General features: G+C 51.3%; 10 protein-coding genes across 10 annotated transcripts; 4 read left to right on the top strand and 6 right to left on the bottom strand.

Annotated features, from left to right (window-relative positions):
• Nucleotides 1-811: 811 nt before the first annotated feature.
• P152DRAFT_185203 (uncharacterized protein) lies at nt 812-2,993 on the bottom strand. Its single transcript, XM_033674208.1, has 2 exons — nt 2,513-2,993; nt 812-2,463 (listed from the first exon to the last, which is right to left on the bottom strand). The coding sequence occupies exons 1-2, from the start codon at nt 2,895-2,897 to the stop codon at nt 971-973; spliced, it is 1,878 nt and encodes a 625-aa protein (XP_033537055.1). The 5' UTR covers nt 2,898-2,993; the 3' UTR covers nt 812-970.
• P152DRAFT_185202 (uncharacterized protein) lies at nt 2,994-4,916 on the bottom strand. Its single transcript, XM_033674207.1, has 3 exons — nt 4,691-4,916; nt 4,167-4,568; nt 2,994-3,272 (listed from the first exon to the last, which is right to left on the bottom strand). Exons 1-3 carry the CDS (start codon nt 4,716-4,718, stop codon nt 3,091-3,093), a joined length of 612 nt encoding a protein of 203 aa, XP_033537056.1. The 5' UTR covers nt 4,719-4,916; the 3' UTR covers nt 2,994-3,090.
• Nucleotides 4,917-6,500: 1,584 nt separating this feature from the next.
• On the top strand, nt 6,501-7,565 carry P152DRAFT_464288 (ferredoxin reductase-like protein; the record flags this gene model as incomplete). The annotated part of the gene is made up of 4 exons (XM_033680556.1): nt 6,501-6,656; nt 6,718-6,819; nt 6,862-7,067; nt 7,139-7,565. 4 exons carry the CDS (start codon nt 6,501-6,503, stop codon nt 7,563-7,565), a joined length of 891 nt encoding a protein of 296 aa, XP_033537057.1.
• Nucleotides 7,566-7,656: 91 nt separating this feature from the next.
• On the bottom strand, nt 7,657-8,492 carry P152DRAFT_185236 (DNA binding methylated-DNA--cysteine S-methyltransferase). The gene is made up of 3 exons (XM_033674209.1): nt 8,421-8,492; nt 7,972-8,180; nt 7,657-7,901 (listed from the first exon to the last, which is right to left on the bottom strand). The coding sequence occupies exons 2-3, from the start codon at nt 8,161-8,163 to the stop codon at nt 7,749-7,751; spliced, it is 345 nt and encodes a 114-aa protein (XP_033537058.1). The 5' UTR covers nt 8,164-8,180; nt 8,421-8,492; the 3' UTR covers nt 7,657-7,748.
• A 208-nt stretch (nt 8,493-8,700) lies between these two features.
• P152DRAFT_410218 (uncharacterized protein) lies at nt 8,701-11,044 on the top strand. The gene is made up of 2 exons (XM_033676952.1): nt 8,701-8,872; nt 8,927-11,044. The coding sequence occupies exons 1-2, from the start codon at nt 8,753-8,755 to the stop codon at nt 10,616-10,618; spliced, it is 1,812 nt and encodes a 603-aa protein (XP_033537059.1). The 5' UTR covers nt 8,701-8,752; the 3' UTR covers nt 10,619-11,044.
• P152DRAFT_185273 (uncharacterized protein) lies at nt 10,787-12,690 on the bottom strand. Its single transcript, XM_033674210.1, has 3 exons — nt 12,425-12,690; nt 11,325-12,371; nt 10,787-11,270 (listed from the first exon to the last, which is right to left on the bottom strand). Exons 1-3 carry the CDS (start codon nt 12,590-12,592, stop codon nt 10,956-10,958), a joined length of 1,530 nt encoding a protein of 509 aa, XP_033537060.1. The 5' UTR covers nt 12,593-12,690; the 3' UTR covers nt 10,787-10,955.
• Nucleotides 12,691-13,136: 446 nt separating this feature from the next.
• P152DRAFT_185301 (uncharacterized protein) lies at nt 13,137-14,615 on the top strand. Its single transcript, XM_033674211.1, has 2 exons — nt 13,137-13,371; nt 13,427-14,615. Exons 1-2 carry the CDS (start codon nt 13,253-13,255, stop codon nt 14,454-14,456), a joined length of 1,149 nt encoding a protein of 382 aa, XP_033537061.1. The 5' UTR covers nt 13,137-13,252; the 3' UTR covers nt 14,457-14,615.
• Nucleotides 14,616-17,135: 2,520 nt separating this feature from the next.
• On the bottom strand, nt 17,136-18,706 carry P152DRAFT_495611 (uncharacterized protein). Its single transcript, XM_033682241.1, has 5 exons — nt 18,590-18,706; nt 18,033-18,542; nt 17,611-17,979; nt 17,354-17,552; nt 17,136-17,295 (listed from the first exon to the last, which is right to left on the bottom strand). The coding sequence occupies exons 1-5, from the start codon at nt 18,626-18,628 to the stop codon at nt 17,186-17,188; spliced, it is 1,227 nt and encodes a 408-aa protein (XP_033537062.1). The 5' UTR covers nt 18,629-18,706; the 3' UTR covers nt 17,136-17,185.
• A 3,739-nt stretch (nt 18,707-22,445) lies between these two features.
• Nucleotides 22,446-24,086, top strand: P152DRAFT_429402 (Clavaminate synthase-like protein; the record flags this gene model as incomplete). Its single annotated transcript, XM_033677359.1, has 4 exons — nt 22,446-23,198; nt 23,251-23,321; nt 23,379-23,548; nt 23,600-24,086. The coding sequence occupies exons 1-4, from the start codon at nt 22,901-22,903 to the stop codon at nt 24,084-24,086; spliced, it is 1,026 nt and encodes a 341-aa protein (XP_033537063.1). The 5' UTR covers nt 22,446-22,900.
• An 18-nt stretch (nt 24,087-24,104) lies between these two features.
• P152DRAFT_185416 (uncharacterized protein) lies at nt 24,105-26,334 on the bottom strand. Its single transcript, XM_033674212.1, has 2 exons — nt 26,204-26,334; nt 24,105-26,144 (listed from the first exon to the last, which is right to left on the bottom strand). The coding sequence occupies exon 2, from the start codon at nt 26,069-26,071 to the stop codon at nt 24,236-24,238; it is 1,836 nt and encodes a 611-aa protein (XP_033537064.1). The 5' UTR covers nt 26,072-26,144; nt 26,204-26,334; the 3' UTR covers nt 24,105-24,235.
• Nucleotides 26,335-27,721: the final 1,387 nt, after the last annotated feature.

A 27,721-nucleotide genomic window follows, 5' to 3' on the forward strand; every position in this document is an offset into this window, starting at 1 on the left:
CTCAACTCAACTCAACTCACTCATGATATGGTCTCTACCAAAGCTTTAAGCTGCTAAGTGGAGTGAATTCTGCGTCCGGGCTCCCCGTACAGCTAATGATTCTCTAGCAATGTGGGACACTCTCACTAGATATTTATTTTCCCATACACTTTTGCCACCAAAGGAAACATTTCTCAATCGCAATCTGCATCAGCCAGATCGTAGAGGGTAGAAAATTGATGGTCCGAAAGCATATCCCTAGGGGTCGAAAGCTCAGCCAGTGCCTGCAGTTATCATACATCTTACCTTTCTAAAGATATAATGAGGATTCCCTTGTATACTCCTTTCAGTTTATTAGGTCGATTCGGTTCTCATTTCGCATAGGATTGAGGACGCCAAAGGCGACGGACCATCAATGCCATCCCTGATGGGTCACTCATAAAGCTTCATTCACAGGTATTGTCTTCGTTATGAACCTGGTGATTCTTATAGAGGTTGATTTCTGTTACATCAAACCCTCCGTTCCTATAAGCTATGCTGCAAGACCTATGTTACAGTCGAATGGCTATTTGAACATGCCAATTCCCTCGGGGGATGCAGATTCATTGGTAAAAAGAACAAAAGGAAAAATAACTCCAGACCTCTGTCATGTTATCGCAAGGAGTCCTTCCTAATGAAATTCCTACCTATCCTCCTCAAAAATAGGTGCCGCATGCTAAGAAAAGCGCATTGGAGAAATCAAGAAAAAGGGTTCCGTGCTGAAGAAGAGTGAGTCAATGAAACCGATATTCTCGCCCATTGAACGTAGAATGCTCTTGAGACAGGAAAGGGTTGAAGAAAGTTGAAAATATTCCACGAAACCAGAACTCCATCTTCCATGAGGAAAAGTCAACGCCATTGGTCATGGTCATGAACATCGGAATCCGTTAAGAAGAAGGAAACCCCACCTTCCCAGGACAATTCGTAAAACACATCATAAACCTCCACATTTTCATCCCTTTCTTTCCACGCCTGCCACTTTCCCCGTCCGGCTCTCCAACCAACCTCCCAACAACCCATCCAGCGTCTTCCCCATCTTATCCAGATCCCCTCGCTCCTGGTCGAACAGGCCTGCCATGATCGGATGCTCAGGGCCGACGGGGACGACGCCGTTGAGGTCGTGGACCACGAGTAGCAAGTCGCGAACGGGCGCGGGATCATCGAGGAAGGCTCGCAGGTGCGCAGCGGAGAAGGGGGGCGTAACGGGTCGGGGAGGTGCGGAGGGGATCGAAGAATGCTGGAATGCTGAGTCGTGTTGGGCTGCATGCATGTCTTTTTGTTGATAATCGGGGGTCGCCTGGGAGGGGAAAGCACCAGGAACAGCACTGGGAGTCGGAGTCATGCTTGGGGATGGGGAGAATGGAGATGAGACTGCTAGATCGAGGGCCGCTTGTGGCGTTGGAGGTGGACGCGTCGGCGGAGGAGGGAAGCTTTGGCTTGTGGCAGCGCCATTCGCGTCGAGAGAAGAAATATCATGCATGGATGGCGATGACCCAAGCGAGTCGTTTTCTTCCTGACTTGACGTGTCCCCTACGAGAGCGGGGGGCTGCGACAAGTCGCCATTATGATCGTCCACAGGAGATATCTGCACAGGCGATTCGGAAAGTCGCTCGGCGATCTCTCCTCCCCCAGTGTTTAGCACTTCCTGTCGTTGCGGAGCACCGGAGTTCACATGCATGTCTGTCGGCTGCTCAATCTCATCTAGAGACGAGTCGAAATCGTCCAATTCCATCCTTGTCTGCGCCGGCTTGACACGAATAGGCTTAGATGAGTTGGAGGATTGTACGTTGTGAGCCTTTGCATTCTCCAGACTGTCGACAGGCCTGAGCCGCAGATTCAGTTTTTCGTCTCGGTTTGCGTCTGTGTCTGGTTCAATGAGTCTCATCGTCTGCTGCGCGCCGTTGGATGATACGACAGGCGAATGTGGCTGTGGAGATGTGCCTTCGGGTGAACGATCCGCAGACTGAGCTCCAAACGGAGATAGATCGCCTGGACGAGGCTTTTGCAGCTTGCCACGACTCCCACTGCGCTGGAGCCGATCGCCATCGGCAGGTTGTACGGTACCGCCGCGTTCGGTTGGCGAGAGTTCTTCAGAGACCCTAGCCGAGCCCCGAATGTACTCCTCGGACGATTTCTCGTAGGACACCTTTTCGTCTGAGCCATCCGAGTCCGCAGGCTTGCCTTTCTTGTCTTTGCGCTTGAAGAGTCCGCTGAGCATTCCTTTCTTTTCCTTCTTTTTCTTGTCCTCTTTAGCTTTGTCCGGCTGGAGGTTCTTTTCGATGCTATCGAAACTAGTACCGCGTTCTCTAAATTCAGCAGGGCCCCTGTCTGCATCCCTGAGCAGATTCGGGGTGAGGGTGATTTTCTTGGTCTCCACGGTATTGTCCTTGAAAAACGAGTCCGTGTTGCGGATTGTGCCGTTTCTGGATTTTCCAGGCCCAGAGTCTATGTTCAGTTAGTACGGGATATTGGTAGAGGAATTTGAAGCACTCACATTGCCGGTCAAAAATCTCGTCGCTTGTCCTCGCGCTATCCACGTCCTTCCTTCTCTCCTCATCTGCGTTGTCAGAATCTATATTCTGCAGATTCTCGGTCGAGGTCTCCTTTGAAGCTGATTTCACATTTAATGGAGCGATATGCGAAACATCTCCTCGATCTGGTTCGTCAATCAACTCATCAGACTCTTTGGTCATGATGCCATGGGCACCGGCCAGTTCTCCCAGTTCATCGTCCTCCTCCTCGTCGCTGCTGCTGTATTCATAGTCGGACGCGTCGAAATACGTGGCCTGCGGAGTGCTGAATTGGACAGTTTTTGCGTTCCGCCTGCGGATAGCTTTCTTTAACGGGTTTTTGGATTTCTCCGTATTGTCACTGAGCATGGTGGCGGCGAGCTGATGGAGGGGCCATGTGAGCTACAGATTTCACACTAAGCACAAACGGATTTTCCAAGACTTACATCAATGTTCCGATGCTTATTGAGGCGAGCTAGCCTCTCGGTAGGTGTTTCAATGTGCTCGGCCGGAAGGTATCCTGTACGGAAAGAATATGACACGTTAAATCGTACCTACAGAATTAGACGCCCTGGAAGGGACGTGACCTACCTATCGAGTTATCCTTGACTACCCTCACCAACCACCAGTAGCTATTGCTATCGTCAAGCAATACCATGGTGTCACCTTTCGTTGCATTGGCCTGGCCTTCGACGGTCGCAACAAATGTATGGAGGGCGTATACGAACTCGAAATCGATATCCTCTGAACCATGTAAGCTGTCGACGCTCTGAGATGCGTGTCCGTCCTGGATTTGGGCTTGCGGATTTCCAGAAGAAACTAGACTAGGACTTGAACGAAATATGAGCAGTGGAGTTGCGGGGTCATCATCATCGTGGCTGTCCATGGCGGTTTCAAAACTGTTGACCGATCCCTCACTGGCGGTCTCCCAGGTTTCATCGGCCGGCTCAGGCGAATATGGGCGGTCCACGGTTGGAACGAGCAGGTCTCTGCTATCCTCGGGGAGAAGGGGGTCCATACTAGGGAGCAAGAAGTGAGAGAATGACACTTCTCGTTCCACAAAGCGAGCGGCGGGAGCATCTGTGCTGTTAGCAGTGACAGGTCCTTTGTGGGTTGGGAGTGGCAGTGAATCCCGTTTCCTTAGCGGCGGTATCGGCAACGGCCGCGGTGCCTTGCAGATTCCAGTGGGTAGTCTTACCCGGACCTTCGGTAACGTTGCGGAGTCTTCGCGCGGGATGTCGCGTGGGTGCCTCGATGCCATATTGGACGGATACTCACCCTGATGATGATAACTACCAAAGGGAGTAGGTGGACGGACTTTGAGAGCGAAAGGAATTTGTTGCGACGTAGACGCAGACGGCGAAAAGAAATCGAAGTTGGAAGAGGTATCCATAGGACTGTCCAATTGGCCATCCTTGGATTCCAATGGAAGATAATCTGGAGTTGATACGTAGGGCGAAGATGAAGCGGGTGTTGAGCTAGGACTAACGGAACTAGGGGTTGAGTTGAAAACAGGAGAAGGAGACGCGGTAGACGGTGTGGAAGGATCCGGCAAATTCCTGGTTGGTGTAGAGAACGGAGGAAGAGAAGAACTGCGGAGAGGCCATTGCGAAGGGGTAGTGGAACGGGTATACCCACCATCGTCGATTGAAGGGGAGCTGGAGATTTTGTCCATCATATCATCATCCATCCCATCGTCTGCATCCGCATCCCCCGGTTCTTCCTCATGCGACCCACTGTGGCCTCCGTTTTGTTGGATTGCTGAGTCGTCTCTCTGATATACCTGGTGTTGATCATGCACGCCGTTCTCGAACAGCACGTGCTCGTCGTCCGATGGCGGTTCATTGTGCAAATTACCATCGGTAGGATTCCAAGCGTGGGATAACTGTTCCTCCTCGGAATGCCGTTCTTCTTGCATGTGGCGGACCGCAGCCGCCTGATGCGGAGCAGTCTGGCCAATTCCTTGCGATGCAGGATTCTGCGCTTGTCGAGAGTGGTCTTGCGCAGATGGGAAAATATGGTCTTGTAGGTCGATCGTGTCTTTGACGTATGCGATTAGCAGGGATATTCGATTGAGCGAATCGGTCGGAGATGATATGCTGGGCATTGAAAGAGGGGAACAGCATTGTCGGAATATAGAGGAAACAGTCAAAATCTCTTACCAGCTCTGATAATGTGCGGGCGCGTCATTATGAATGGAGAGTCGCCTGCGGACTCCGGGGCAGACAAGTGTTATGGCGGCTGAAACAAAGAACAGGCATGTGCCGCCGGTGGAGATAGGCTCGGTCGGTTGTCGAGTGAGTGATGCGATATTGGAAACGTTGGATTTGTTCGAAGGCTATCGCGGTCGTAGAGTATGTACCTCAGGTTGTGGACGGGGATGTGTTGCACATATGGCGCTCGGGTCGCAAGTTGAAGGGAGGAAGGGAGTAGAAATGTAAAGGAGTCCGAGAGCGAACGACAGTTCCAGCGAATGCGCGGGAACGATAGACAGAATTGGGAGCGGAGAGCAAGGCGCTGTTACAACAGACGCAACATTCGACTCTCCAACTGTTTACAAAGTGATAGGCGAAGAAAGTTGGGGTGATGATAATAGGAGGAGGTGAGGTTTCGAGGCTGGTCCAAGTGTCAGAGGAAAGGGGCACGGTTCACACTTGCCTCCACTCAGCCAGACGTCTCAAAGAATTTCTGCGGGGAGAGCGGAGCCGAGTTGGTCGGGGATGGAAAAACAATGTGAGCGAACACGATACGCCGGGGAAATTTTCCGGGCAACGGGGTAAGGGAGTGAGTACTATGGAAGAAGAAGTAACGAAAAGTTAGAGCATTTGGAAGACACTCAATCAGCTAGATAAAGAGTGTGGTGTTGGTGGTGTTGGTGGTGTTGTTGGTTGTGTGGTCATTGTGGTGGTGGTTGGAAGTTGGAAGAGGAGGAGAGGCGAGATTAAAGTTTGGCGGAAAGTTGGTTTGGACCTGAGTTAGTACGGCTAGGTCTAAGAAGGACAGGCTGATACACTAAATCTCTTAAGCTAATTAATGACGATCAGCGATGAACCAAGATGATGAAATGTGGGTGTACTAGTTGAAACTTAAATTCAGACTTCTGTTCATCTGCTAGCGAAGAGATGGAGAATCAATCAATCCGTTCAATCGTGAGAGTGACATAAAGATTGCCAGGATACTCCGTACTGGTCCAATAATGACTCCAATCTCCAATCTGAGACGCGCCCTTGCAGAGTAAAAGCTAAGTAAAAAGCCCCTCCTCCCCAACTTCATACTACGTATCTGTGAAGTCGTCCAAAATAAAGAGTTCTTACAAAAGTAACTCTGTTGGGATCTTCCTGACTCAGCTGATGGAGATGCCCCAGAGCCTCACTTGGGTGGTTTCTTTCCCTGATTCCATTCTGATGAGAGACATTCGGTTGTGATGTTAGCTAATCGTTTCCATCTCTAGTGGAACACCGATGTCGCTCTTGATCGTCAGTATACCGGTATCGTATGCATTCTGAAGCTGGAGGGAGAAGCTCCAGGTGCACTGCTCTACTCTTTCCACTACATAATCAGTCTTATACATCGCTTACAATCCGACAGTGGCATCGTTATTGTAATTCATATACATGTCCTGTTTTTCAACACCATTAGTTCACTATATTGGGTTGCTGTGTCCGCTAAATTAGCATCGACGACCGACGGCACTGAGCCGCATGACAACGTTGAGCAACGTCCCCTCCCTCTGAGTCACACCATCCATCTTGCCAGTCCATACACAAAATCGCCATCCTCCTCCCATTGCAATCTTCACTATTTCCGGATTCAGGCCTGTTTCAACTCATCCGTTGTCGTGTGACCTTCTCGAATCGTCGGATTGTGTTCATCAAGGCCGTGGAACGACTGATGATACCGATTCGGAACTGCCTTGTGCTGCGACCCTATAGATCGGCCTCCTTCTTGAACATCAAGCGGTTACTTGGGGGAATGTACACTTCGAAGCAGAATCTGCCCCATGAAGAACGGACGGCTAGTGAGCCTCGGGGTTCCGATCTGCATACCGTGAAAATCCGGTCGGTAAAGCAAGTAAATCAAGATATACGCGTGTTCAAGTTGGGGATTGAGAGCGGTCCCGGAATCCAGGTGTGATCATTGTCCCTGGATTTCTTTCCTCTTTGGAGAGTGCTTACTGATTTGGTGTCAGTTCCGCCCTGGGCAATGGCTGGACGTTCATGTCCCATCTGTCCCGAAAGCTGGCGGCTTCACCATCACCTCACCCCCTGAAGCGGCCCTACCACCCGAGGATGTGAGCGAGGATAGACGAAAGACTCTGACAGACTTGATCGAGAACGACCATGCCGGTCCGTACCTGGAGCTTGCCATCCAGTATTCGTCAGAGAATCCTCCTGTAGACTGGCTGTGGCAGCCGCCCGATATCCTCATGCATCAGAACTTGAACGTTCGCGTTGGTGGAAGCTTCGTATGGCCGCCGGCTGAGATTCCTCCAGAAACGATTGAAGGCGCGATTTTCGTCGCTGGCGGTGTTGGTATCAAGTACGCTCACTCCAAGACATCCAGAACCCGCGAAGCACAATCAATGCTGCGATCCATCTGACCCCTTATAGTCCGCTCATCTCCATGCTCACCCACCTCTCCATATCCGGCCCGTTCCCTCGAAAAGTCCACATTATCTACAGCACCAAATGTGAGCCCCTTATCTCTCCACCGGAGATCCTCTTCCTCCCGCGCCTCATCGCGCTTGCAGACCGCCATCCGTCCGATCTCTACCTCCAGCTGCATGTCACCAGCATCGAGCGCGCTAAGTCATCCGTCGAAAAGTTGTGGGCGTGTGATCATCTTCGATTACAGTTCGGTCGAGTGAAGCGGGTGGCGATTGCGAACGTGGTGGAAGGTTGGAGAAGGGAGGAGGTGAGCCCGAAGCGCTCGGTCGGTTATGTGTGTGGGCCACCAGCGATGACGGATAAAATGGTTAAATGTTTGAAAGACATGGGATTACCAAAAGAACGGGTGTTCTGTGAGAAGTGGTGGTGATGACTGCCAGTGCATTCCAGTCTCTTTGGATTAATTCTTAGCGCACATCACATGAAAGGAACCCTCGCACTCATTCTATCTGCTAGACAGCAAATGGACAATCAGACGAATTTTCCCTCATGACTGCAGCATTTGAACCCATCTCTCATTCATTGGTTTCCTTTTCACGTCCAACCACATGGCCTACACTCTAAATTCACTCCACCACGTCGACCGATCCACCAACATCCCCCTGGCGTCGAATTTCACCCCCTCCCCCTCCAGCAGCCCCAGCTTTTTCTCGCAGTTAACTCCACTCGGCGCTTTCTGCCAGTCGCCCTGGAATCCGCCGATGTACTGTCTCACACCCATATCATCAGCCTTTATGGGCAGGAATCACCGACCCTGGGGACCCAGGGACACTTACACCAGTGCTCGCGATGCAGCGATGGCAGGGCACTTCGGGCGCAAACGGGTTGTTCCTCAACGCTCCGCCGACTGCCCGTGGCGAGCTGCCTAATGCCTTCGCCATTGCAGCGTACGAGGTGATTTTGCCTTCAGGGATCTGTTGGAGAAGGGCGTAGACGCGGGTTTGGAACTCGGTGACTTGCTTGGACATGATGTTTGCGAGGGTGTCTCGAATGAACGGGTGAGCTATTGCAATGACTTGGAATAAAACAGTGGTTTAATTAGGGCTTGGCTGTTGGATTCATGAAATGTTCACTTTCTATCTTTCGAAAAGGATTGTCCCGAGACGCGTCCAGACCGCGCCTTATGAACACGAGAATGACTCGATGTCACATGTGGAGGATGCTTTCAAATTGACCAATTACACTGACACGGGGTACAGCAGGAAATTTCCCCAGAAATACCTACAGCGGAAGGTCGAGTATTCTGCACCCTGTATTATTGGAATTTAAATGATGAGGTTATTGAACATGGTTATGATGGTCCCGTGTAGAGACAGCGATGTTAAATGAGCAGTTCACAAGGTGCGGTCGTAAAAGGGGGCTGGGAAACTTGAGGCTGAATCGCTGGTCTCTGCAGAAAAATGATGCCTCAGGCACAAAGGCATCGGTTTGTTCCGCCGCCTAGCCTGGTACCGTCTGGTTGCTATCGATGACAGTCGGAGTTTTGGCGGCTCGAAACTTCCAGGCTTCAACTGACGTTGTTCCTGCAATCAAGCTGGTTATACATCAACCGCCACAATGTTAACCCGCGCTCCAAGATCTCTTCGGCAGTTACGGCTGCCCGTGCGAGAAACTTTACAGTATCGGTCCATCTCAAGCAGTCAACAGACTTTCGCCAGCGTGGAAGCGGAGGAAAAGGTTCGCCATTTGGTACCACCATCCGCCTTGCTTGCGCTAACTGTCGCGTCGTAGGATCCCGTGGAGTTAGACACCATCACTACCTTGAGCAATGGGGTGCGTGTCGCGACCGAAGCCCTTCCAGGCCACTTCTCCGGCATTGGCGTGTACGTCGATGCTGGCTCTCGGTACGAGAGCGATGCGCTGCGCGGCGTCAGCCATATCATCGACCGGCTAGCCTTCAAATCTACCGCCGGCAGCTCGGCGGATAAGATGCTGGAGTCAATAGAGACTCTTGGAGGTAATATCCAATGCGCCTCTTCCCGGGAGTCCCTCATGTACCAATCCGCCACCTTCAATTCCGCCGTACCGAGCACCGTTGCCCTCCTTGCCGAAACCATCCGCGATCCCTTGGTGACGGAGGAAGAAGTCGAACAACAACTGGCAACTGCCGATTATGAGATTGGAGAGATCTGGTCGAAACCGGAGCTGATTCTTCCCGAGCTGGTGCACATGGCCGCATTCAAAGACAATACCCTAGGAAATCCTCTCCTGTGCCCAAAGGAACGCCTGACCGAGATTGACCGGTCCGTTGTCGATGCTTACAGAAGGATATTATACAAGCCTGAAAGGATGGTGGTTGCATTTGCGGGCGTGGATCATAGCACGGCCGTCAAGTTGACGGAGCAATATTTCGGCGATATGAAGCAAGGCGCTGGTCTATCACTCCCGGAACTCACCCCGGAACTCCTTGCGCAATCGCAGGACTCATCGATGTCGGACGATAGCTCGAGCATCTCCTCGACCTCTTCATCCTCCTACGCCTCTCAAGATCCTACCCGCCTGGCGAACAAAATCCCTTTCATAAAGAACCTTTCCACATCTGCCGCCGCCCAAGCATCCGTACAATCATACCTCCCCGATCTCTCTCGATCTACACCTCTAGAGCTACCATCCGTATATACCGGCGGCTTCCTATCTCTCCCGCCCCTCCCTGCGCCCGCCAATCCCTCACACCCTGCCCTTACCCACATCCATCTTGCTTTCGAAGCGCTTCCGATCACCCACCCAGACATCTACGCGCTTGCCACGCTCCAAACCCTCCTCGGCGGCGGCGGATCTTTCTCGGCCGGCGGCCCCGGAAAAGGCATGTACAGCCGCCTATACACGAACGTCCTCAACCAGCACGCGTGGGTGGAGTCCTGCGTCGCCTTCAACCATTCGTACACCGACTCCGGCCTCTTCGGACTGGCTTCCTCGTGCTCTCCCGACCACGTCATCCCGATGCTGGAAGTCATGTGCCGCGAGATCTCGGCGCTGACCGGGGAGAGCGTCGCGCCATCCAGCCAGGGCGTCCCGCGCGGGTTGGTCGGGAGGAGCCGACAGCTGTCGCAAGGGGAGGTCGACCGGGCGAAGAACCAGCTGCGGAGTAGCCTGCTGATGAACCTCGAAAGTCGCATGGTCGAGTTGGAGGATCTGGGAAGGCAGGTGCAGGTGCATGGACGAAAGGTGGGCGTCAAGGAGATGTGTCGGCATATCGAAGAGGTGACCATGGAGGACTTGCAACGAGTCGCGAGGATGGTGTTCCGAGGGGAGGTGAAGAACAAGGGGAAGGGAAGCGGTGCGCCGACTGTGGTGTTGCAGGAGAGTGAGGAGGTGTCATTACCGGGCGGTTTGGTGGGTTTGGGACGGCGGAAACCCAAGGCGAGCCTTGGGTGGGGAGAGATTCAGGAGCGAATAGAGAACTGGAAGCTAGGCAGGAGGTAGGACCTGTTCGCAGGACTGTTTTTCGTATACTGTGCAGAGTGTTATGGTTCTCAGCTCTTGAGGCGGATTGTATAGAGTACTGGGCCTAGTATCTGGCCAAAAGCAAGGTAAAGGCATAGCAACGTTCATGTCAAGCCAAAGATGTACGATAGGTGGATAGGACATGTACCAGGAACAAGGATTTATTCCAGCATAATTCAAATGGACTCATGCCCCATTATAGTCTAACTGTACATTTCGGACTTCACAATCCAGGCGCCATGCAATGCGGGTGTACGAAATAGAGCAAACCAACGTTGTAACACACATCAACCATCACAATCAACCGAGGCGGATCTTAGTCGGTCTTCCCTGTGAGTCGCTTCGACTCGTCACCATGTCCCTCATCGTCCTCATCATCCGACCACTTATCCTCATCACCCACAGCAAATATCGTCTCACCATCCAGCGACTCCCGAGGCAGTGTGGCCGGTCGCTGAGGCTTTGGCGCCGGCAATGGGGACCTGGAGCGATCTACTGACGCACCGGCCGGTGTGGATCGAAGGCCCTCAAACTGCTGACCGGTTGACTCATTGTGCGAGTATCCTCCGTCCTCCTCGTCCAAGGAAGAGCGCATAGACGCGATTTCGAAGCCCTCGTCATCTTGGGCGATCTGGATGGCAAGTTAGTGAATGCGATAGGCTTTGAAGGGTGTTGGGATACTAACCTCGTCGCTCATGGCGAAACGGCGGTTGTTCGCCGTTGGTCGCCATAGATATGAGATGAACGCCACAACAGCGAAGTAAACAATGTTGAGCCACCCATCCAATATGAACCAGCGGCTCCTCCAATGGGACGGGGCGAAATCGTCGTCGCCATAGCCGGCAAAAGTGAAGGAATTGAAGAAAAAGAATCCAAAGATGACCAAAATGGTGGTTAGGATGCAGTACCATAGGTTCTTATACATGGAAGCCTTGACGTGCTGCTTCCGAGCGATAAGATCCTTGATCGTCATGTTGAGAGAGTTCAGCGTCCAGATGTAGAATGCGGTGAGCGTTGCGGACAGCGGCAAGATGACCAGAAGAACGAGAGGCCCGGCATTCTCCGGGTGGATCGTCAGACTCGCAACCGCATATATGACACCGAAGAGGAAATGTGCGGCAGCGAGCCATCGAACATACACCATATTCTTGCCCAGACTAGGCTTGACCACTCCATAGCCCATGCATACGATTAGCAGGAGGAAGAAGGAGAACGAGTTCCGACCAGCGTTGAGCACCGAAACGATGACGAGCAGTGCTCTCGAGCCCGCGTTCGTCCCATGTCGGTTCGTGTAGTCGTAGAAGCCCCAGGTCATGAGCATTTCGACCACCAGGAATACCAGAATTGCGGTGATGTAGTTCTGCACCGGGAGGATATCATGCCGGTTCTGAACATATAGGAACGCCCAGAATATGACCATGACTGCATAGGCGATGGTCAGACCACCATAGAAGGGGAGCTTCGGGATTTGCGCCGCGGCCAGCTCTCCGTATGCGTTCCGGAATTCGACGATCGCCGTGTATTCGGGACTCTCGGACCAAGTTCCCACGCAGTAGTAGCCGGTTTTTGTGACCGGATATCGGATCGCCGGAGGGTCTTTCAGATCGATGGCTTGGGTGAGGATTTGGTTCTTCGATACATCCTGCGCATCGTCTGCGAGGATGAACTCGCCGAGATGAGTTTCGTTGCAAAGTCCCGACGTAACGGCGGTAGGGCTGCATATATAATCTCTCTGATGTAAAAATTAGTTAAGCGTAACTAGGGCACGATATCGACACAACGTACCATAGCGGATGGATCGTCCGATACTTGCTTCCCAATCAATGGCTTGTCCTTCCACTCAAACAGAACAAGGCTGATAAGTAGATTCTCAATACTCCCCTCTTCCGGCGGGATGAACTTTACGAGAACAAATGGATCGACTGCTCCGCTCCATGAGCTCTTTGAATACATGCCAGCGCATTTCTGAGATTCATTCTGGTCCTACGACTTCGTCAATTTCGAAGGGCTCGGATTGCTACGGATGCCGAACAAACCAATTTAACCTCAGCGGCGGTTGCTATTAAGGCCGTAGCAAGTAACAACCCCGACGTTCGCATCCACCACCGCATGGTGCCAAAGAATAATATCTGTTAGCAAATAGCTTCATTCAGTCCTGCGAGGTGTCCCACAGGTCGGCTGAACTGGCTCGAGGGATGTTGACAGCTGCGCGGCGTCCGTAAATGATGGAACGGAGCTGTGATCGAGGAAGGTATGATAAATGGTGGGAGTTGGGATCGTCCAGATGCACCGATCCTAGGGTTGGATTTGAAGACAAATCAATGTCGCAGTTGAAACAGGTCGATCGTATCGTGAGCCCAGGCTGTGATATGCTGTGCATCCATGTGTTGATGTTGTCCTAGCAGCCTGAGGCGACAAGGCTCTTGGTCATATGGCGCTAACTCAACCTCAAAGTTCAAAATCTTAATACTGGGAGAGCACTAACTGTGATAAAGACGTCAATATTGTCCTCAGTTCAACAGCCTTTGGACTCTCGTTTATCTTGAGTCCCTTCTTCGGTGTGTACCCTGGACGAATCTGATAGTAACTCAGCCACTTTACATAACAAGCGGCATGGAAGGGGCGCCGGCGGTCCGTCAGACTGCGACGGGTCAAAATGAGGCGAACCGCGTATGCGTTCGATGCAAGGAGGCGGAGTCTGTCACCACAATCAGATCAGAGCCGCTGTGCAAGTATGCTTTATTTCCCTCAATTCTGCCTCATGTCTGATTGCTGATCTTTTCCTAGGGAATGCTTTAAGAAGTACATCCATACCAAAGTCGTCAAGCGGATGGAGACCTTCAGAGTGCGAAACGTGCCCTCGGATGGCCAGCGGAGACTGCTCCTTCCTTTGTCTCTAGGTATCTCATCGCTGACGCTGCTGCATGTATTGCATCTTCACCTTGCAAGGCAGAAGAATCGTACAGGTCAAACGGGGTTTGACCTAATTGTATTATGGATTGATCTGTCGCACTCGGGCACGCAATCTCGAGATCCCCTACTTGACGCGGCGAAGCGCATGTTCCCTCAACATACGTTCATCTCGTCGTCCATTACCGATGTTTGGACCTCGGTGTTGTCAAGTTTATATTCACAGGACACTCAACTGGGGCATGACGGCAATTTGCCATCGTTGCCCGAGTTTCTCAGCTCGCTCCCATCTGCAACATCTCGTGCAGATGTCTCCGAGCACTTCAAGAAACGCTTAGTCGTAAATATTGCAAAGCACAATAACTGCGAGGCGGTTTTGTGGGGGCATACAGCCACTCGGCTCGCCGAACAAACTCTCGCCGAGACGGCCAAAGGTCGCGGATTCTCATTATCTGGCCAAATTTCAGATGGGGATTCGGCACTGGGGATACCTTTTTACTACCCGCTTAGAGATCTATTTCGTAAAGAGCTCGTCGCCCACGCGGAGCTCGTAGAGGGTCAGCTCTGTGTCTTTCTTGGTCCGAACGACAAGAAGCAGGCAGTTTCGACGAGAGATTCAAGCATCGACGCCCTGATGACGTCTTATATTGATTCTGTCGAAAGAGGCTACCCTAGTATTGTGGCCAATGTGGTGCGCACAGCCGGGGAGAAGTTGACAAAGCGACCGCCACAATCAAGCAACGTTTGCGCGATTTGTTTACTCCCATATCACGACGACCTTGAGCCGACGGGCCAGTCGAATGGGAATACGAGTCAATTTCAACTCTGTTATGGATGTCGCCAGTCAGTGCCGCAGGGCTGTTTGACTGGACTGTTTGAAAAGCCATCGATATCGGACAAACGATGAAAGTGTTTGTCATTTCATTACTGCACATAATGCCTGCTTTTGAAACCGGCCGATCCTTGCGTTTCTTATCCTTTGCCTCGTCAATCCTGATTGCGGTTGATCTTTCCCGGCCTTTACAACGAGGCCGATTTTCTCGCGCATATCTCAAGTCATCAAGTCCTCCAATGTGAGGCTAAGTCCCAGAAGATCAAAGTCTTGCCGACCACCGTTGCGATTGCCCAAGTCGTTCCATCCAGCTGAGTCGGGCCCGTCAGGGCTCGTATTAATTCCAGCCTGTATCTCCACGGGTGGAACAAGCTGCTGGTCATCTGACCACAATGTGTCGGATTCAACAGAGCTGCCTTGAAACCCAACGATCAGAGAAAGAACATCGTTGCTCGACTCCGATCCAGAGCCTATCATGTCGAGGCTGTGTTCTGTGCCCAAGCCTCAGTCAGCATCCTCCGATTTCACCCGAAAGGCTAGATGGCCTCACCATTGGCCTCCATGAGCAGCAGATAGGACCAGTACCAGTCCAAGTTTGCTGTCCCATGGCACATTGCGGTGTTTGGTCCCGTCGAGATTTTGCTCCGTGCGCATCCCATGATGACCGGGATCGAGGAGAGTCATTCAATGTCGGCGTGAAAAAGGGGACTGTCGGGTTCGAACAGGAGACGTTTAAGTCTTAGAGCCATTTCTTGAGAACGGAAACGTATAGCTCCTTGAAGGGCGTCAGTGGGCTTCCGTGTTGTCTTATAGTCTATTCCTTTGAGAGATCCGCATCCGATGCGTCTGTCACCTGCACAATGCACGCGTGGGATGGCGAACGGAGGCATGGGAAAGATTCAATGGCGAATATCGTCTAGTCCGGTCGGGGACTTGATGGGGTAATGGGAGCTGCATCATGGATGGCCACCGTCAGTTACACGATTAACCGCCCCGCTGAGGTCCGCGGTATTCATCTCGGGTTCTGCAGCACCCCACGCTCTGGAGGACTTCCCAGTGGCCTGCATATTTCGAGCAGGAACAGAAATGCTGGCATTCGTCTGAACTTCCGGGGTCTTCTTAAAACAGTTCACGGGTGATGGATTCGTTAATACGCGGTGCCATCCAACCACAGGCTTCCAAACTATCCAGGCGGCAAATGGAGATGGAGCAAGCAAGCAATCCGATCCAGTCGCCAGTTTGGGACAGGGGACAGATACCATATACAGAATAGTTTCAATTATTCTGCCTCGTCCAGCAATTTCGGTTGAAGGCGGTGCCCAAGCTAGATAGACATTGGGCATGTTGCATACCATCATCCTCGTTTGACGATGATCTACATATAGCTCCGGAGCTGATGGATCGCAATGTTAGTTCCCGCCTCCACGTTCTGTGTTGGAGAAGCGGGGCTTGGCTTTCCCCCCACGCTTCAGGTCTTCACTACGACCGGCCTCATTTACGACTATTCGTCCGCGAAACCGCAAGGCTGAGGCGTGGGATGCGATGTTGCGGAAGAAGTCGGAGCCAGGAGGATCACGAGTCTGATCTGGCTCCGAGTCTTACATCGAGCGTTTTGATTGGCTCTCCAATGATTGGGTGTTAGAGTCGTTCGGTGCCTGACACTGTTCTGCTTCTGGACAAGCTGGATATGCCAATGACTGAAGATATAAACCGCCTTAGTGACATCCTCATGATCTATATGGACCATAGCACGAGCAAGTGGGCAGGGTCATTAATACCTGATTGGAGGATGAGATGGCGATCATGAGGATGTAATGATGATTAAGGTCGGTCGGAATCAAAGCAGGGACCGTCTTGCATGGTATTGGAGTTGACATTGATGATGGGCTGTCGCGTGGTCTGGAGTGGGTTATTAATGCACCGTGGATGCTTTCCTTTTTGTGCTTGTCAAACAAAATGGACTGATGGCCATGCCACTGATGCAAGCATCATTCTTTGCCTTTGGCTTTTGTGTTGAGAGACATGCGAACACTCCAGTAAACATCGTTGGTAGTTATACTAGGGGATGCGGTTATGCAGAGAAGCGTGGGATATGTGACTAGGGTCTTATTTGATGGGGGGATTTTGTGATGACCGGCAAATTTATCATGGGATGAATGCCGCAAACATGTATCAGGCGGCTCGTTATTAGTAGCCCGTTGAGCCGTCACCGGTTGGCTACGACATACTCTACGATTTATCCTGCAAAGGATTTAAATAGTAACAGCTGGATTTCATGGCTGAACCACGGTATAAGGAATCCCCATTGCGAATAACTCCGTACAGCGTCATATCTGAGACAGCAAGGACTAAAAGTAGGATGACTTTGAAGCCTCATTCTCTCCAGGACGCGGATATCTGTTGCAAACGGAAGGGTATTCCAACATATTCTATGCGTGATATACGAGCAGTCCCACTTCGAGCACATAAACACTGATGCTGCATTGGCGTGGGTATACTACTTAGGTCCAAAATCGGTGCAAATCAGTCCAACGACAAACATATACGCCAAATTATACATATCCCAGCTGCTATTATGCCTCACGGCCATATGGGATGTGTTCTTGGTAGGGAAAGGGTCGGTTAAGAATGCTCCTCGTGGATGATGCATCATAACCTAGTTACGCGAAAAGAATAGCCGCTCCAGTCCGCTTTTGTTCTGGTACCAAAGACCGGAGGTAAAAAATCCTGGTTCGCCTCGCCAAGGAACAGTCAATTTGATAATATGACACCGAACAGATAGGTCATATGGGCCAATTTGGGTGTCAATCGATGACCGTGTCTCGCGGCTTCCAATCCTTCTCGAACATCTGCGAGACATAGTAGAATTCATGGTCCGCAAGGTCATTGTCCCGAATATACGCGAAATCATCCTCTATAGACCCAAATAAGTTAGCAAAGCTCAGGGCATGAAATCATGCTTTTCGCCCCACCTCTCGCTTTTACAAGGTCTCGTGTCTGGAGAAGGAATTCTGCTTCCTCGGCGTTGAGAGTCGCCAGCCGAGTTCGATGACGGTTCTTCAAATCCAACGCTAGAGGGTCCATGCTGCCATTGCAATAATGGTAATGAGCAAGGATCACCATTGCACTGTGATGCCACGACGACACGAGATCAGGCAATGTGTATCGACTCTGCATTTGTGGATCATTAGTGCCATACAAGGTATCTTGTCTGTCATGCTTCGCTTACCTGGACGCCGTGCTTGCGGGCATGACGGTAACGGTCTGCGATCAAGAGAGAAAAATTGTGCAACAAAATAAAGGTACACAAATAGAAGGTTATGAAGGTTTCCGGTCGGTTATCTTTGATGATGTTCTGCAATTCTTCGAGAACCTTCTTCTTGTACGGTTTCAACAAGGCTTCTGTGAAGATAACATCAAATTGAGCGTTGACCACTGGTGGCGTGGGGACCTTTCCAGGGTGAGGGTACGATGGATCCTGGTGTGGCTCCAGTCCCAGAGCTTGCGGATTTTCGAAGTAGTCCGATCCAAGGGTGTGTTGGCTAACAAACCAGAGTCGTAGGAGATTGGTCATGAGTACCCTTTCCTTCTCGGTCTTCTATGTGTGAGCTGACAGCGTGGGAGAGCGGAGAACCGAGTGAGATCGCTTACCGGTGCATTCCTCAGATGAATTTTAGCTCTGTTATACGTCCTCACAATGAGGTTGTCCGAATGCTGCAGTCGATGGGTGATGCAGTCAAATGCGTGCTTGTCCGTATAGATTTTGAAGTCTTCCTTTACCACGTGCATATTCTCTACAGCCCATGCCGGCAAGCTGTAAGACTTGACGACTCCCCGCTCTTGGTCAAACCATGATCGAAACAATTTGTCGCCAGCTTGGGCGCGGAAAGGACGTAGCACGACTTGAAATCCGTCCTTGACAAGTTCCTGCGTATTGCGGAGCACGAGAGTTTGGGTGTCAGCAGATTCCCAGTCGGTGATTTCTCTGACTTTCATGTCTTGCCATCGGCTTGTGTAACCGAGCTTTCCAGCACGATACAGGATACATTCGGTGACCTTGTACCGTAGACACGGAATATGGTGGATCGTCTGCTTGGAATTATTTGAAACATTCCGGCAAGTCAAGCACTGACCCCCAGGATCTTCAGGGTCGGTCTCGCACTAGGTAGATGTGAGCAGCAATCGAGATTGGGATGCAGCCTCCTTACCCGGACACGCTGCTGTCGGCACCGCAAGCAAGCCTTCATCTTTCTTGTCAGCGAAGTTTGCTCGCGCTTGACAACGCTTTTAAATTTTCCTCGACGCTTGCGAACGAGCAGTTCTTGTTGAGGAGCTCTGGTCAGATGATGGCCTTCAGATAGGGGCTGGCGCAAAGCTGCATTGTGTGATTGTGGTGCAAAGGGCTGATGGGGTGACGTGTTTTGTTGGGTGATAAGATTGCCGTTCACTCCTGCGTGATGCAACGGGGTCGTCACTGCAGCGCTGAATCGTGGATCGAAATTCGGCGTATGGTCAGTGAACAGCTCCTTATGTTGATGATGCTGGTAATCCTGTTGGTGATGCTGGTGATCCTGCTGATGGTCCTGCTGGTGATCCTGCTGGTGATCTTGCTGGTGCTCCTGATGATGATGATGATGATGATGATGATGATGATGATAGAATGATGACGGATTTAATCCCACCCACGATTGGTCGTTTTCAGACAAGAATGGACGGGTCGTAGATACCTCGGGGGCAGAGTGCTCCAGTGCAGCATAAATATGCGGCTCGCCATTGATGAAGGAGAAGTAGCCGTCGTCGTTGAGAAGGGGGACGCCCGAATCCGGGGTGTCATCGGGTTGAAGGAAAGGAGTAGGTAGTTGGAATGAAACCTGTTGGAAGTAAGGAGATGACACAGCAAACCCACCTGGCGCTGTGGCTCCGTAGGGGGACAGCATGTTGTTGGCCGAGGCGGTGGATGATGTTCCAGACGTTCCAATGGAGAGGTGAAATCGCGGTGGTGTTTGCAGCTGATTCATGGACGAGTCCAAAACCCGGTTAGACGCAGTCTGAAATTGAACTAACCCCGCCTCGTCTAGCCCATTGTACGATGTTGCCTCGTAGGTTGCAGGGTTGCTGGTATAAGCATAGTATCCAGCATCTTGAACTGGACCACTTGATCCGTCTATAGGAGATTGATGTAACTCTGGATTCGTGCCACCGTTGACGGCGTCGGCTGATACCGTCCGTCCATGGACCGGCAAATGGCCACCACACAAGAGCTGATCGGCAGCTCTCGCATGCTGCGAAGTGTGGAAACACCAGAAAGGCGGTGACGGCGAGGCTGGGGAGAAGTAGCCATTGGGTCCTTTGCGTCTCTTACGGGGAGACAGAGGCTGCAGGTGGAGCGGATATGGGGGCGTTTCAACGGCAGTCTATAGGCAGGAAAACAATGTCGATTAGAGTGACAGGTCGACTTTGTTGGGAGGAGCATGAACGGGGCCTCGTTACCTCCATGGCCGGTCTCGCTCCGTTGAGGAGGCAAGCGGCAGCCTGACCAAGTGTTGACTGAGACGTTGTCCAGAGAACCGATCCCAAGCGTCAGCGTCAGAGCGGACAACGGACAGGACAGCCGGCCAAAGGGTTGAAGGGTTTGGCGGATTCGTAGGGTGATCACTGATCGGTTCAATCCAACGGAAGGCAGATTGGCAGATGAGTGGCAGAGATGATACAGCAGGGGGAAGTTGGATGGGCGCCTCCTCAAGCGTGAAACAAAATGCGTCGGATGGGATGGCATGTAATATTTGCAGACCGGGTGCAATACTACAATTAAACCAGTGTGCCGGAGACGACGTTAACTGCAGATTGGATGAGAGAGCGCGGTGCAACTGTGTAAGCCAGTCTTGGAGACTTGGAGGTGTCGTGATCGGGAACACATCGGGTCAATGCGCTGCCGTATCAGATATTCTCATATCCTCATCGGTTGGGTGGCTGCACATAAGTGCACAAACCTGTCATCTTCAAAGCTGCAGTTCTAGTCCAGAATCCCAGGTCGGTCCCTTGATCGATTCCTAGATAGTGTAGCGGGAGGCGCTCCGAGATGCGTAGATGGCTCAAGGCCCATGGGAAACATCAGACATGGTTGAGAGTTGGGACGTTTGATAGGTATAATGCCTGCAATCTGCAATCTGCCGCCATGATAAGTGCTGCGCCTGCTACTATGCGAGTCTGAGTTTGCCAGTCTGCCGATCTGCCAACAGCAGCAGCCTTGTGTCAATGTGTGTGATACTGGCGTCTGGCATTTAGTGACGCTGGTGCCCGGGGGACACACGGGAATACGATATCGTTAATAATCGTGTGCAGTGCTCTGCTCAGTGATCGCTCGATCGCTCGATCGCTCTTTCCGCCAATCCCATTCCCTCGTTTCCGCCTTGATCCCAAGGTGACCCCATGTGACCTCTCACCTCCCAGCCTCCCCTCTGCGCCATGGATTCCTGGATTCAATGTCAGGCTTGATCTATCATCTATCATCCATCATCCATGCACAGTTTGTTTGTGTCTTACCTCATTGGATCTGCAGTTTGCCCGTGATTTCCTTGTCGTTTGGATGTTCACCGGTTCGAGGCTTTGAGCCTTGGTCCTGGACACCTAAGGAATTGAGGCCTGTACTGTCGGGCCAAATCTCAATTGAGCGAGTAATGAGTGAGAGGGTGAGCAAGAGAGTTTGGTGCATCTGTACTCCGTACTCTGTAGGTCGTTGCCTCATTTGAGTCATTAGTCGTTGGGGAATTTGGCTAGGTACATAGTTGCTTCTTGCTACTGGCCAATCAGGGTACGGTCCGTTCCGCTGGGGTTTCGGTCCCACCGCTGCATCCAAATGATTTAAATGCCCAATCGAAATGTGAAATGTCCCGTCGATAAGTCGAAAAGTCGAAAAGTCGAAAAGTCCTAATGCTCCCCAATCACAGCCAGTGAGCCCTCGTGATCCTTGTTTCGGCCCTATCTCCGCTCTTTCCCTGCTTTTCTATTTTCCTTGGCTTTCGCGTGCTGCTTCCGCGCTCTTGCCATCGCCATCACCCATGTTAGTTCTCGGTTGGTCGGTTTTCAGCTAGTCTGTTTTGAGTTAGCCTGTCGACACTAACTGAACCTCCTATCCTCCACCCACCTTTTCTTCCACCATTGACGCACTATGAAGCCTTAATTCCTCGCCTAACTTCGTATACAAGCAATAAGTACGTATTATTTCGTGATACTGCAGGTATCTCGCCCGGCTACAAGGAATTGGGGACGCTATTGAGCTTCACGTCATTTTAATCACCCGTCCCGCTGTCCCGCACCTTTTAGTACATGTCTTTTGCACGCTACTGTACATCAGCTCATCCCGTCCGTAACTTAGTTCCCCGATATCAGAAATTCTCCAACACCGTTCACTCTCCGCAAGCTCTATCTGGATGGATCCTTCCATTGCAGGCCACAGTACAAGTCGAGGTAGATGTACATGTAACATCAACAGTTGAAAATGACCTCCCTTCGGTTCCTTGGTTGTACTCGTGTACTCATGTACTCATGTACTCAGCACATCTGTCGTCTCGGTGCCACCATGACCCAGATCGTCCCGTGCCTGGATCGGATTTGACCCGGGCGTGTGGCTCGGTTATACATAGATAGATCTCGCCAGCCTAATCTGTGTGACATGCTGCAGATTTCCAACCCGTTTTCAACACGCAGTGTCATCCCCTCACTGCTTCAGCCTCTGCGGGTTCTTTCCTGTGGTCACTCGCTTGCAAGCATTCTAGCCATTGTTGAACTTCAACATCGCGGCTAGTCGCAACCAACCTTGATGAAACTGACCCAGTTGCCTCGACGTGCATCGGTCCGTTGCTTTTTCCCATTCCGTCCCGTCCTGTCTGCCGATGCTGCCGCGCAGCCTTAGCGAAGGGAGCACGAGTGAAGTCAAATGTGACTTCTCCCATTGTTGCACTTCTGCCTCAGTGTGCATCACTAGATATGGAATCATTTCGGGGAAGGAATCCCGCAGAAATGAGAGAGGATCGCGTCCACCGAAATCCAGGACGCCTTGGATGGTCATTTCTTTCTGCCAGAGCGTTTCTTCAGTCGGTTTTAAGGACTGATGTTCCCCCATATTCGTTAGGGCTTCATCATCTTCTTCTGGTTATGCAGTCTTCAATTCGTCACAGTTTCCCTTCCATTTTTGGATACTAATCCATGACTCGGTGTTCAGTGTGAATTGCTTACCTGCATACAATAGGTCACGACCAGACTGATACCTGAGTCCTGCCTAAACCCCTCCTTGATTGTGTTATCCTAGTGGAGAGATTGTCTGATGGATGTTACGCTCCCGATTCTTATTCGTTTCTAAGGACTAACCGGTAAATCGAGCGAGATGCAGGAAGGAGGTATGTTGCTTCCGGCAGGATTTCCTGAAAGCCTTCCTAAGCCCATGGCCTGGCTTCCCCATGAAATCGACGAGGCAACCTATACGCATTCTTTGACCGGCACCGAGCTAGGGGAGATCAAGGATGCCCTCTTTTTGTTCAAGGGTATCCATCTCGCTCAAAATGTCCAACAACTCGCTAATATCTACAGCATTGGAGCTGGATGGGCACCAGGTCAGCCCGCAAAATTTCCGCCTGCCAACATTGGGACCGATTCTCCTTTCTCTAGCGCGCAAACTGCATGAAGGTTGCGGATTTTTTTTGCTCAGAGGCCTGGATCCATGCGAATTCAGTACCGCGGATAATGTCTTGATCTTCTTGGGTATTGCCAGCCACATTGGCAATCTCAGAGGACGGCAAAACAAGAACAGACATATGCTCAGTGAGGCAAACCCGGTTGTGGTCCAAGTAGAAAAACCACTAATGCTGCCTAGCCCATGTCACCGACGTCATTTCCCCAGTCCCTCGGTCTAAGCGGCATGGGATCAATTCAACTGTGGAGATTGTATGTCCCTGAGTACACCTCCAAAATAGTGGTCAACCTTGCTAACGCACGGTGTAGGAGTCGCACACGGAGGTCATCAGTGACATTCTGGCACTCCAGACCATCCGAAAGGCGGCGACTGGTGGTACAACGACCATTTCCCCGCTTTGGTCGATATACAATGATCTGGCGAAACGAAGACCGGATGTAATTCGCCTCCTCAGTGAGCCATTGTGGCCTTTGCAAAAGTATGGCTGAACGTCACGCATTTTTTATATCTGCAGCTGACCGCAATGCAGTCCATATACGCCACCCAACATATGTCGACCGCTTCTCTTCCACACGAACGGCAAGGTGATTCTAAGTTTCGATCCGGGTTCACTCCGAAGACTCGAAACCGAGACTGTTCCCGGTGTCCCTCCACTCTGCGACTCCCAACTCGAGGCAATCGAGGTGCTTCTTTCGACGGCCGCCCAATATCGATATCCGGTCACAGCCCAACCAGGCGATATGCTTTTCATCAACAATTTCAGCCATATGCATTCGCGCTCAGCATATGTAGACGAGGGATGTCAACGACGGCATCTTATCAGATTGTGGCTGCACAACCAGGAGCTGGGATGGCAACTTCCGGGGCATTTACGACCATCGTGGGAAAAGGTGTTCGCAAATGACGACAACATGCCTGAAAAGTATCCGGTGGAGCCTGTTCCTATTTACAAGGCTCCGAGGATTACGATGGGAAGCGGGAGCACCCATCTAATTGAAGACGACTCAGATGATTGATTTGTACAACACAGTGTGTCGGTGTTATAGCGGATCGGGTCAGACCCTCAAATACCCCTGATGAAAAAGGACTGGTATGGGACATAAAAAGCAAGCCATTCATTTTTTGTTCTTTGTTTTGTGGTATTGCATTGTGGAATAGCAAAAGTTCAAGCATCATATAGAGCCTGTGATATCTTCAATTCTTCCAGCACTTCGGCCAAGTTTGGTCGGTCGAATATTTTCTCCCCACTGTGATGTTTTCGTTGATGCTCTCGATCCTTCAGAAATTTCTCCATGGCTTGCAGCTCGGCTTTCCACCACCCCGTGCTCTTGTGAAGTGTTTCCTGATCGGTGGCAGCGCTCCGGTCTCGAGGCAGGACCGTTTGGCCCAGTCGATAGACTGCTGGTAGTCGGCCATCGTGTTCAGGCGCGCCAGCTGTGCACCTCAGAATGAGATCCCGCACTGACGCAGGGCAGCTGACGAATGTTGGAAACTCAATACTCGAGTCGTCGAGTCCGGCTTTCCATAGCGCGTCTATGCGATTGGGTCGGCCGACGTGTTCGAAAAGACACCATAGCAATCTGCCGAGCATATACACCGTGGCGGACTCTTGCTGGACTTCAGACAGCGCATTCCAAACGGTATTCGCATTCTGGATTCCTTGGAGGGCATAGGCCTCGTAGTGCATGTCTTCGGCATCAGATGTGATGTCACACTTGAAGATATCTAGCAGTTCCCGGCACTGCGCACGGTACTCGAGAGGGACGTCTTCCGTGTCGGAGTTGACGAGATGCTGCAAGTAGTCGAGATAGAAGACTTCAGGGGGTGACCAGAACCGCCAATTTCCACGTTGTTCCAGATCAATTAAGATTGTGGAGGGGGAGGTGGACGTGGTGGACGTAAGATTCGGGCCATCGATTACGATATTGTCTGTTCTCAGATCACAATAGTAACTGCGGTTTTTTTTGACATGTAACATTGCCGAGCAAATCTCAATCGCCCATTGGCATGACAGGCGCAATGATTGGGTCGATGAGTGACGCAGCTTGGGGAGCATGTCTCTCAAGGAACCGAGCGGAAAATATCTGATAATGAACCCACAGACCCCGATTTTACTTCCGAAGCCGCAGCGTTTGGTCACTAGAAAAAGTGGGCGAGAGACGATGTTTGAGTGACTTGGAAGTGATAGAAGGATTTTGATCTCGTGATAGAGATAAAAGCAGCCTTCAACAGATGACTTGAAAATAACTTGGCCATATTCCGGCTTGTTTCGTATGCGAACGACCGATACGGTATCATGGATCTGTTGTTGCAGGTCCAATTCATGAAGATCGAGCACTGATGGCCACTGGTCCAAAGGTACCTCCGTCCAAATGTTCCTTAACACTTCCAAAGGGAGCATTTGCTGTTCCAGTTCGTGATTTCTATGGAATTGCACTGGGATCAGCCCTGCATCATCATCAAGGTAGGGAATGATGATACTCGATCCGAAGGGGCTATTCACGATGTCAGTGGCAGAGATGTTCTGAGAGCGAGTCCAATCATCAAGGATATCCAATACGCGAGTGACGATCGGCAAGCATCGTATATCATCTGCTCTGTTGCAGCACAACGCCGAGGGTTGATATTTCTTCTGAACCTTCCTGGAGTGTTCGCGCTGGTCAGGTATCAGGCAATCGATCCGTAAGGGTACGGTGGACTCCAAGAAGAGTGGCACTGCGAAGAGCCTTGTCCCTGCTGCTGCGCTGCCGTGGATGCGCCACATTCGCCGCTTCGCTGCATTAGGGCTTCGAGACCCTGGATTTTGGTTCGGTTTTGATATGGTCGGTGATTCTGTAGCTTCCATTTCGCCGATACGCTCTTCTTTGAGGTTCTGGCCCTCATCGTGGTGGCCATCATCTGCGTCGTTCCTCGGGACTAGGTCGTTCAAGAAGTCGGTCGGGTCTAAGAACGCAGCAACCGGTGTGCAGAGGATTTCATATAAGCTTGCAGAAATTTCCATCAGGCCTGATGGTGGCCATCCAGCCCAGCAACGTAGAACAGGAGACTTGGAGAGGTCTAGCCAACCGGAATAGCTAAAACTTGAGGTCAGATCATGCCTAGTTCGTTGATCAGAAAATTCTGCTCTGCTTACTTATATCAAAGATCTTAAATGCCGATATTACAAGGGATCGATGGCATGACATGTCATGTTCAATTCTTGAGTGCAGCCAGATGTCTCCTCGACCGATAAAGGCGGGGATCCTCCAGCGTGCATCAGAGCATGCATGTGCCTCGAGGATTGATGCGCTGTTCTTATGTAGTCGACGGATTAGAATAGATGTTGAACAACTAAATAGGTAAGTACTAAGTAAAGAAAGAAGAGTTTCAAAAACCGTCACACGGTGCACTGTCTCGGGATGGATAAGGTTCGTGATACTGTCATCAGTCTTCGTACTCTATCACGACCTACTCAGTATCTACTACGGAATGCTATTAGTACTTATCTGCACTTACGCACTTCCTTATAGAAGGAGGACAAATTTGAGTGCTGACAGTGAAGCTGACGGTGTCGTTGATAGAGGTTATCGTCGACCTTCGCAAATCGCAGTCGACCTCGGATTAGCCCCCAAGATCATCGCCAGCTTCCTAGTCATGAAGACGATGCCCAGACTTCGTATCTCCAGGGCCCCATCACCAACAAACTCCATTGTCCCCTCATTGGCCCATCGCACTCGTTTTTGCAGGGACAAGCACGGCATCCACCCGTATTAGCGCCGGCCGGCAATGGAAGCTCGGAGCACATGAAAAGCAAGCTTGTCAGCTTGTGAGATAACCTCTCGGTCTCCCATTCTGCCGCGTAACTCTCTCGGTGGCCGACATGGTAACTCCAAATCCCCATCCATTCGACCAGTGGAGGTGCGGGTTCCATCGGTAGTGCGGCTTTCACCAGCCTGAGAATGGTTCCAAACCAAACCCTACACGGAAGGCTATTTCCAATAGCGGGGAATGCTGGTCGATACTCGATAGCCAGCAGAAGTAGACACGCTGACACGATGCGAGGTTGAGATCTAAAAAGGCTGTCTGCCGCGAGGAGGGGCAGGATGAGTATTGAACGGGAATTCCGTTATTACTTACGAGTTACGACAGACCAATGGATCCTTTCCCGGGTGGTGACAAACTGATGACGCACCCATCACGCTCCGGCTGGTAGCATTGCATGATAGGCCCAGCTGAGGTGATAGGTACCAGTATACATGTATCAGGCTCTACTCATTGCCCGCTGTTCGGGAGTACCGTGACTCCGTGAGCGAAAAATTGAATCTCTGGTAGCACATATCGTCATATCAGTCGATCTCAGGTATGGGGAGATGTGGATAGAGATATTGAATTTAGGAGTTTCCGCTAATGCCTCAATGGTATAGATTCCTGCATCAATATCGGTATAGAGATTGAACCCACGATGTCGTCCGGCTACTCCAACACTCCAACGCCCTCATCACCATCGCCCAGCAAATTCCGACGCCTCTTCCAACAATTCCGACACTCCTTCTCAAGCTCAAGGAGCTCCATCAATTCCGGCGACTCCCGGAGATCAAGCAACATCGTGGATTCAGAGCCGCCCTCTCCGACCACCTCCGCCTCCTTCTCCTCCTCCTCCTCCTCCTCCTCC

The sequence above is a fragment of the Eremomyces bilateralis genome, assembly GCF_010015585.1.
Source record: "Eremomyces bilateralis CBS 781.70 unplaced genomic scaffold P152scaffold_3, whole genome shotgun sequence".
Classification (NCBI taxonomy): Eukaryota; Fungi; Ascomycota; class Dothideomycetes; order Eremomycetales; family Eremomycetaceae; genus Eremomyces; species Eremomyces bilateralis.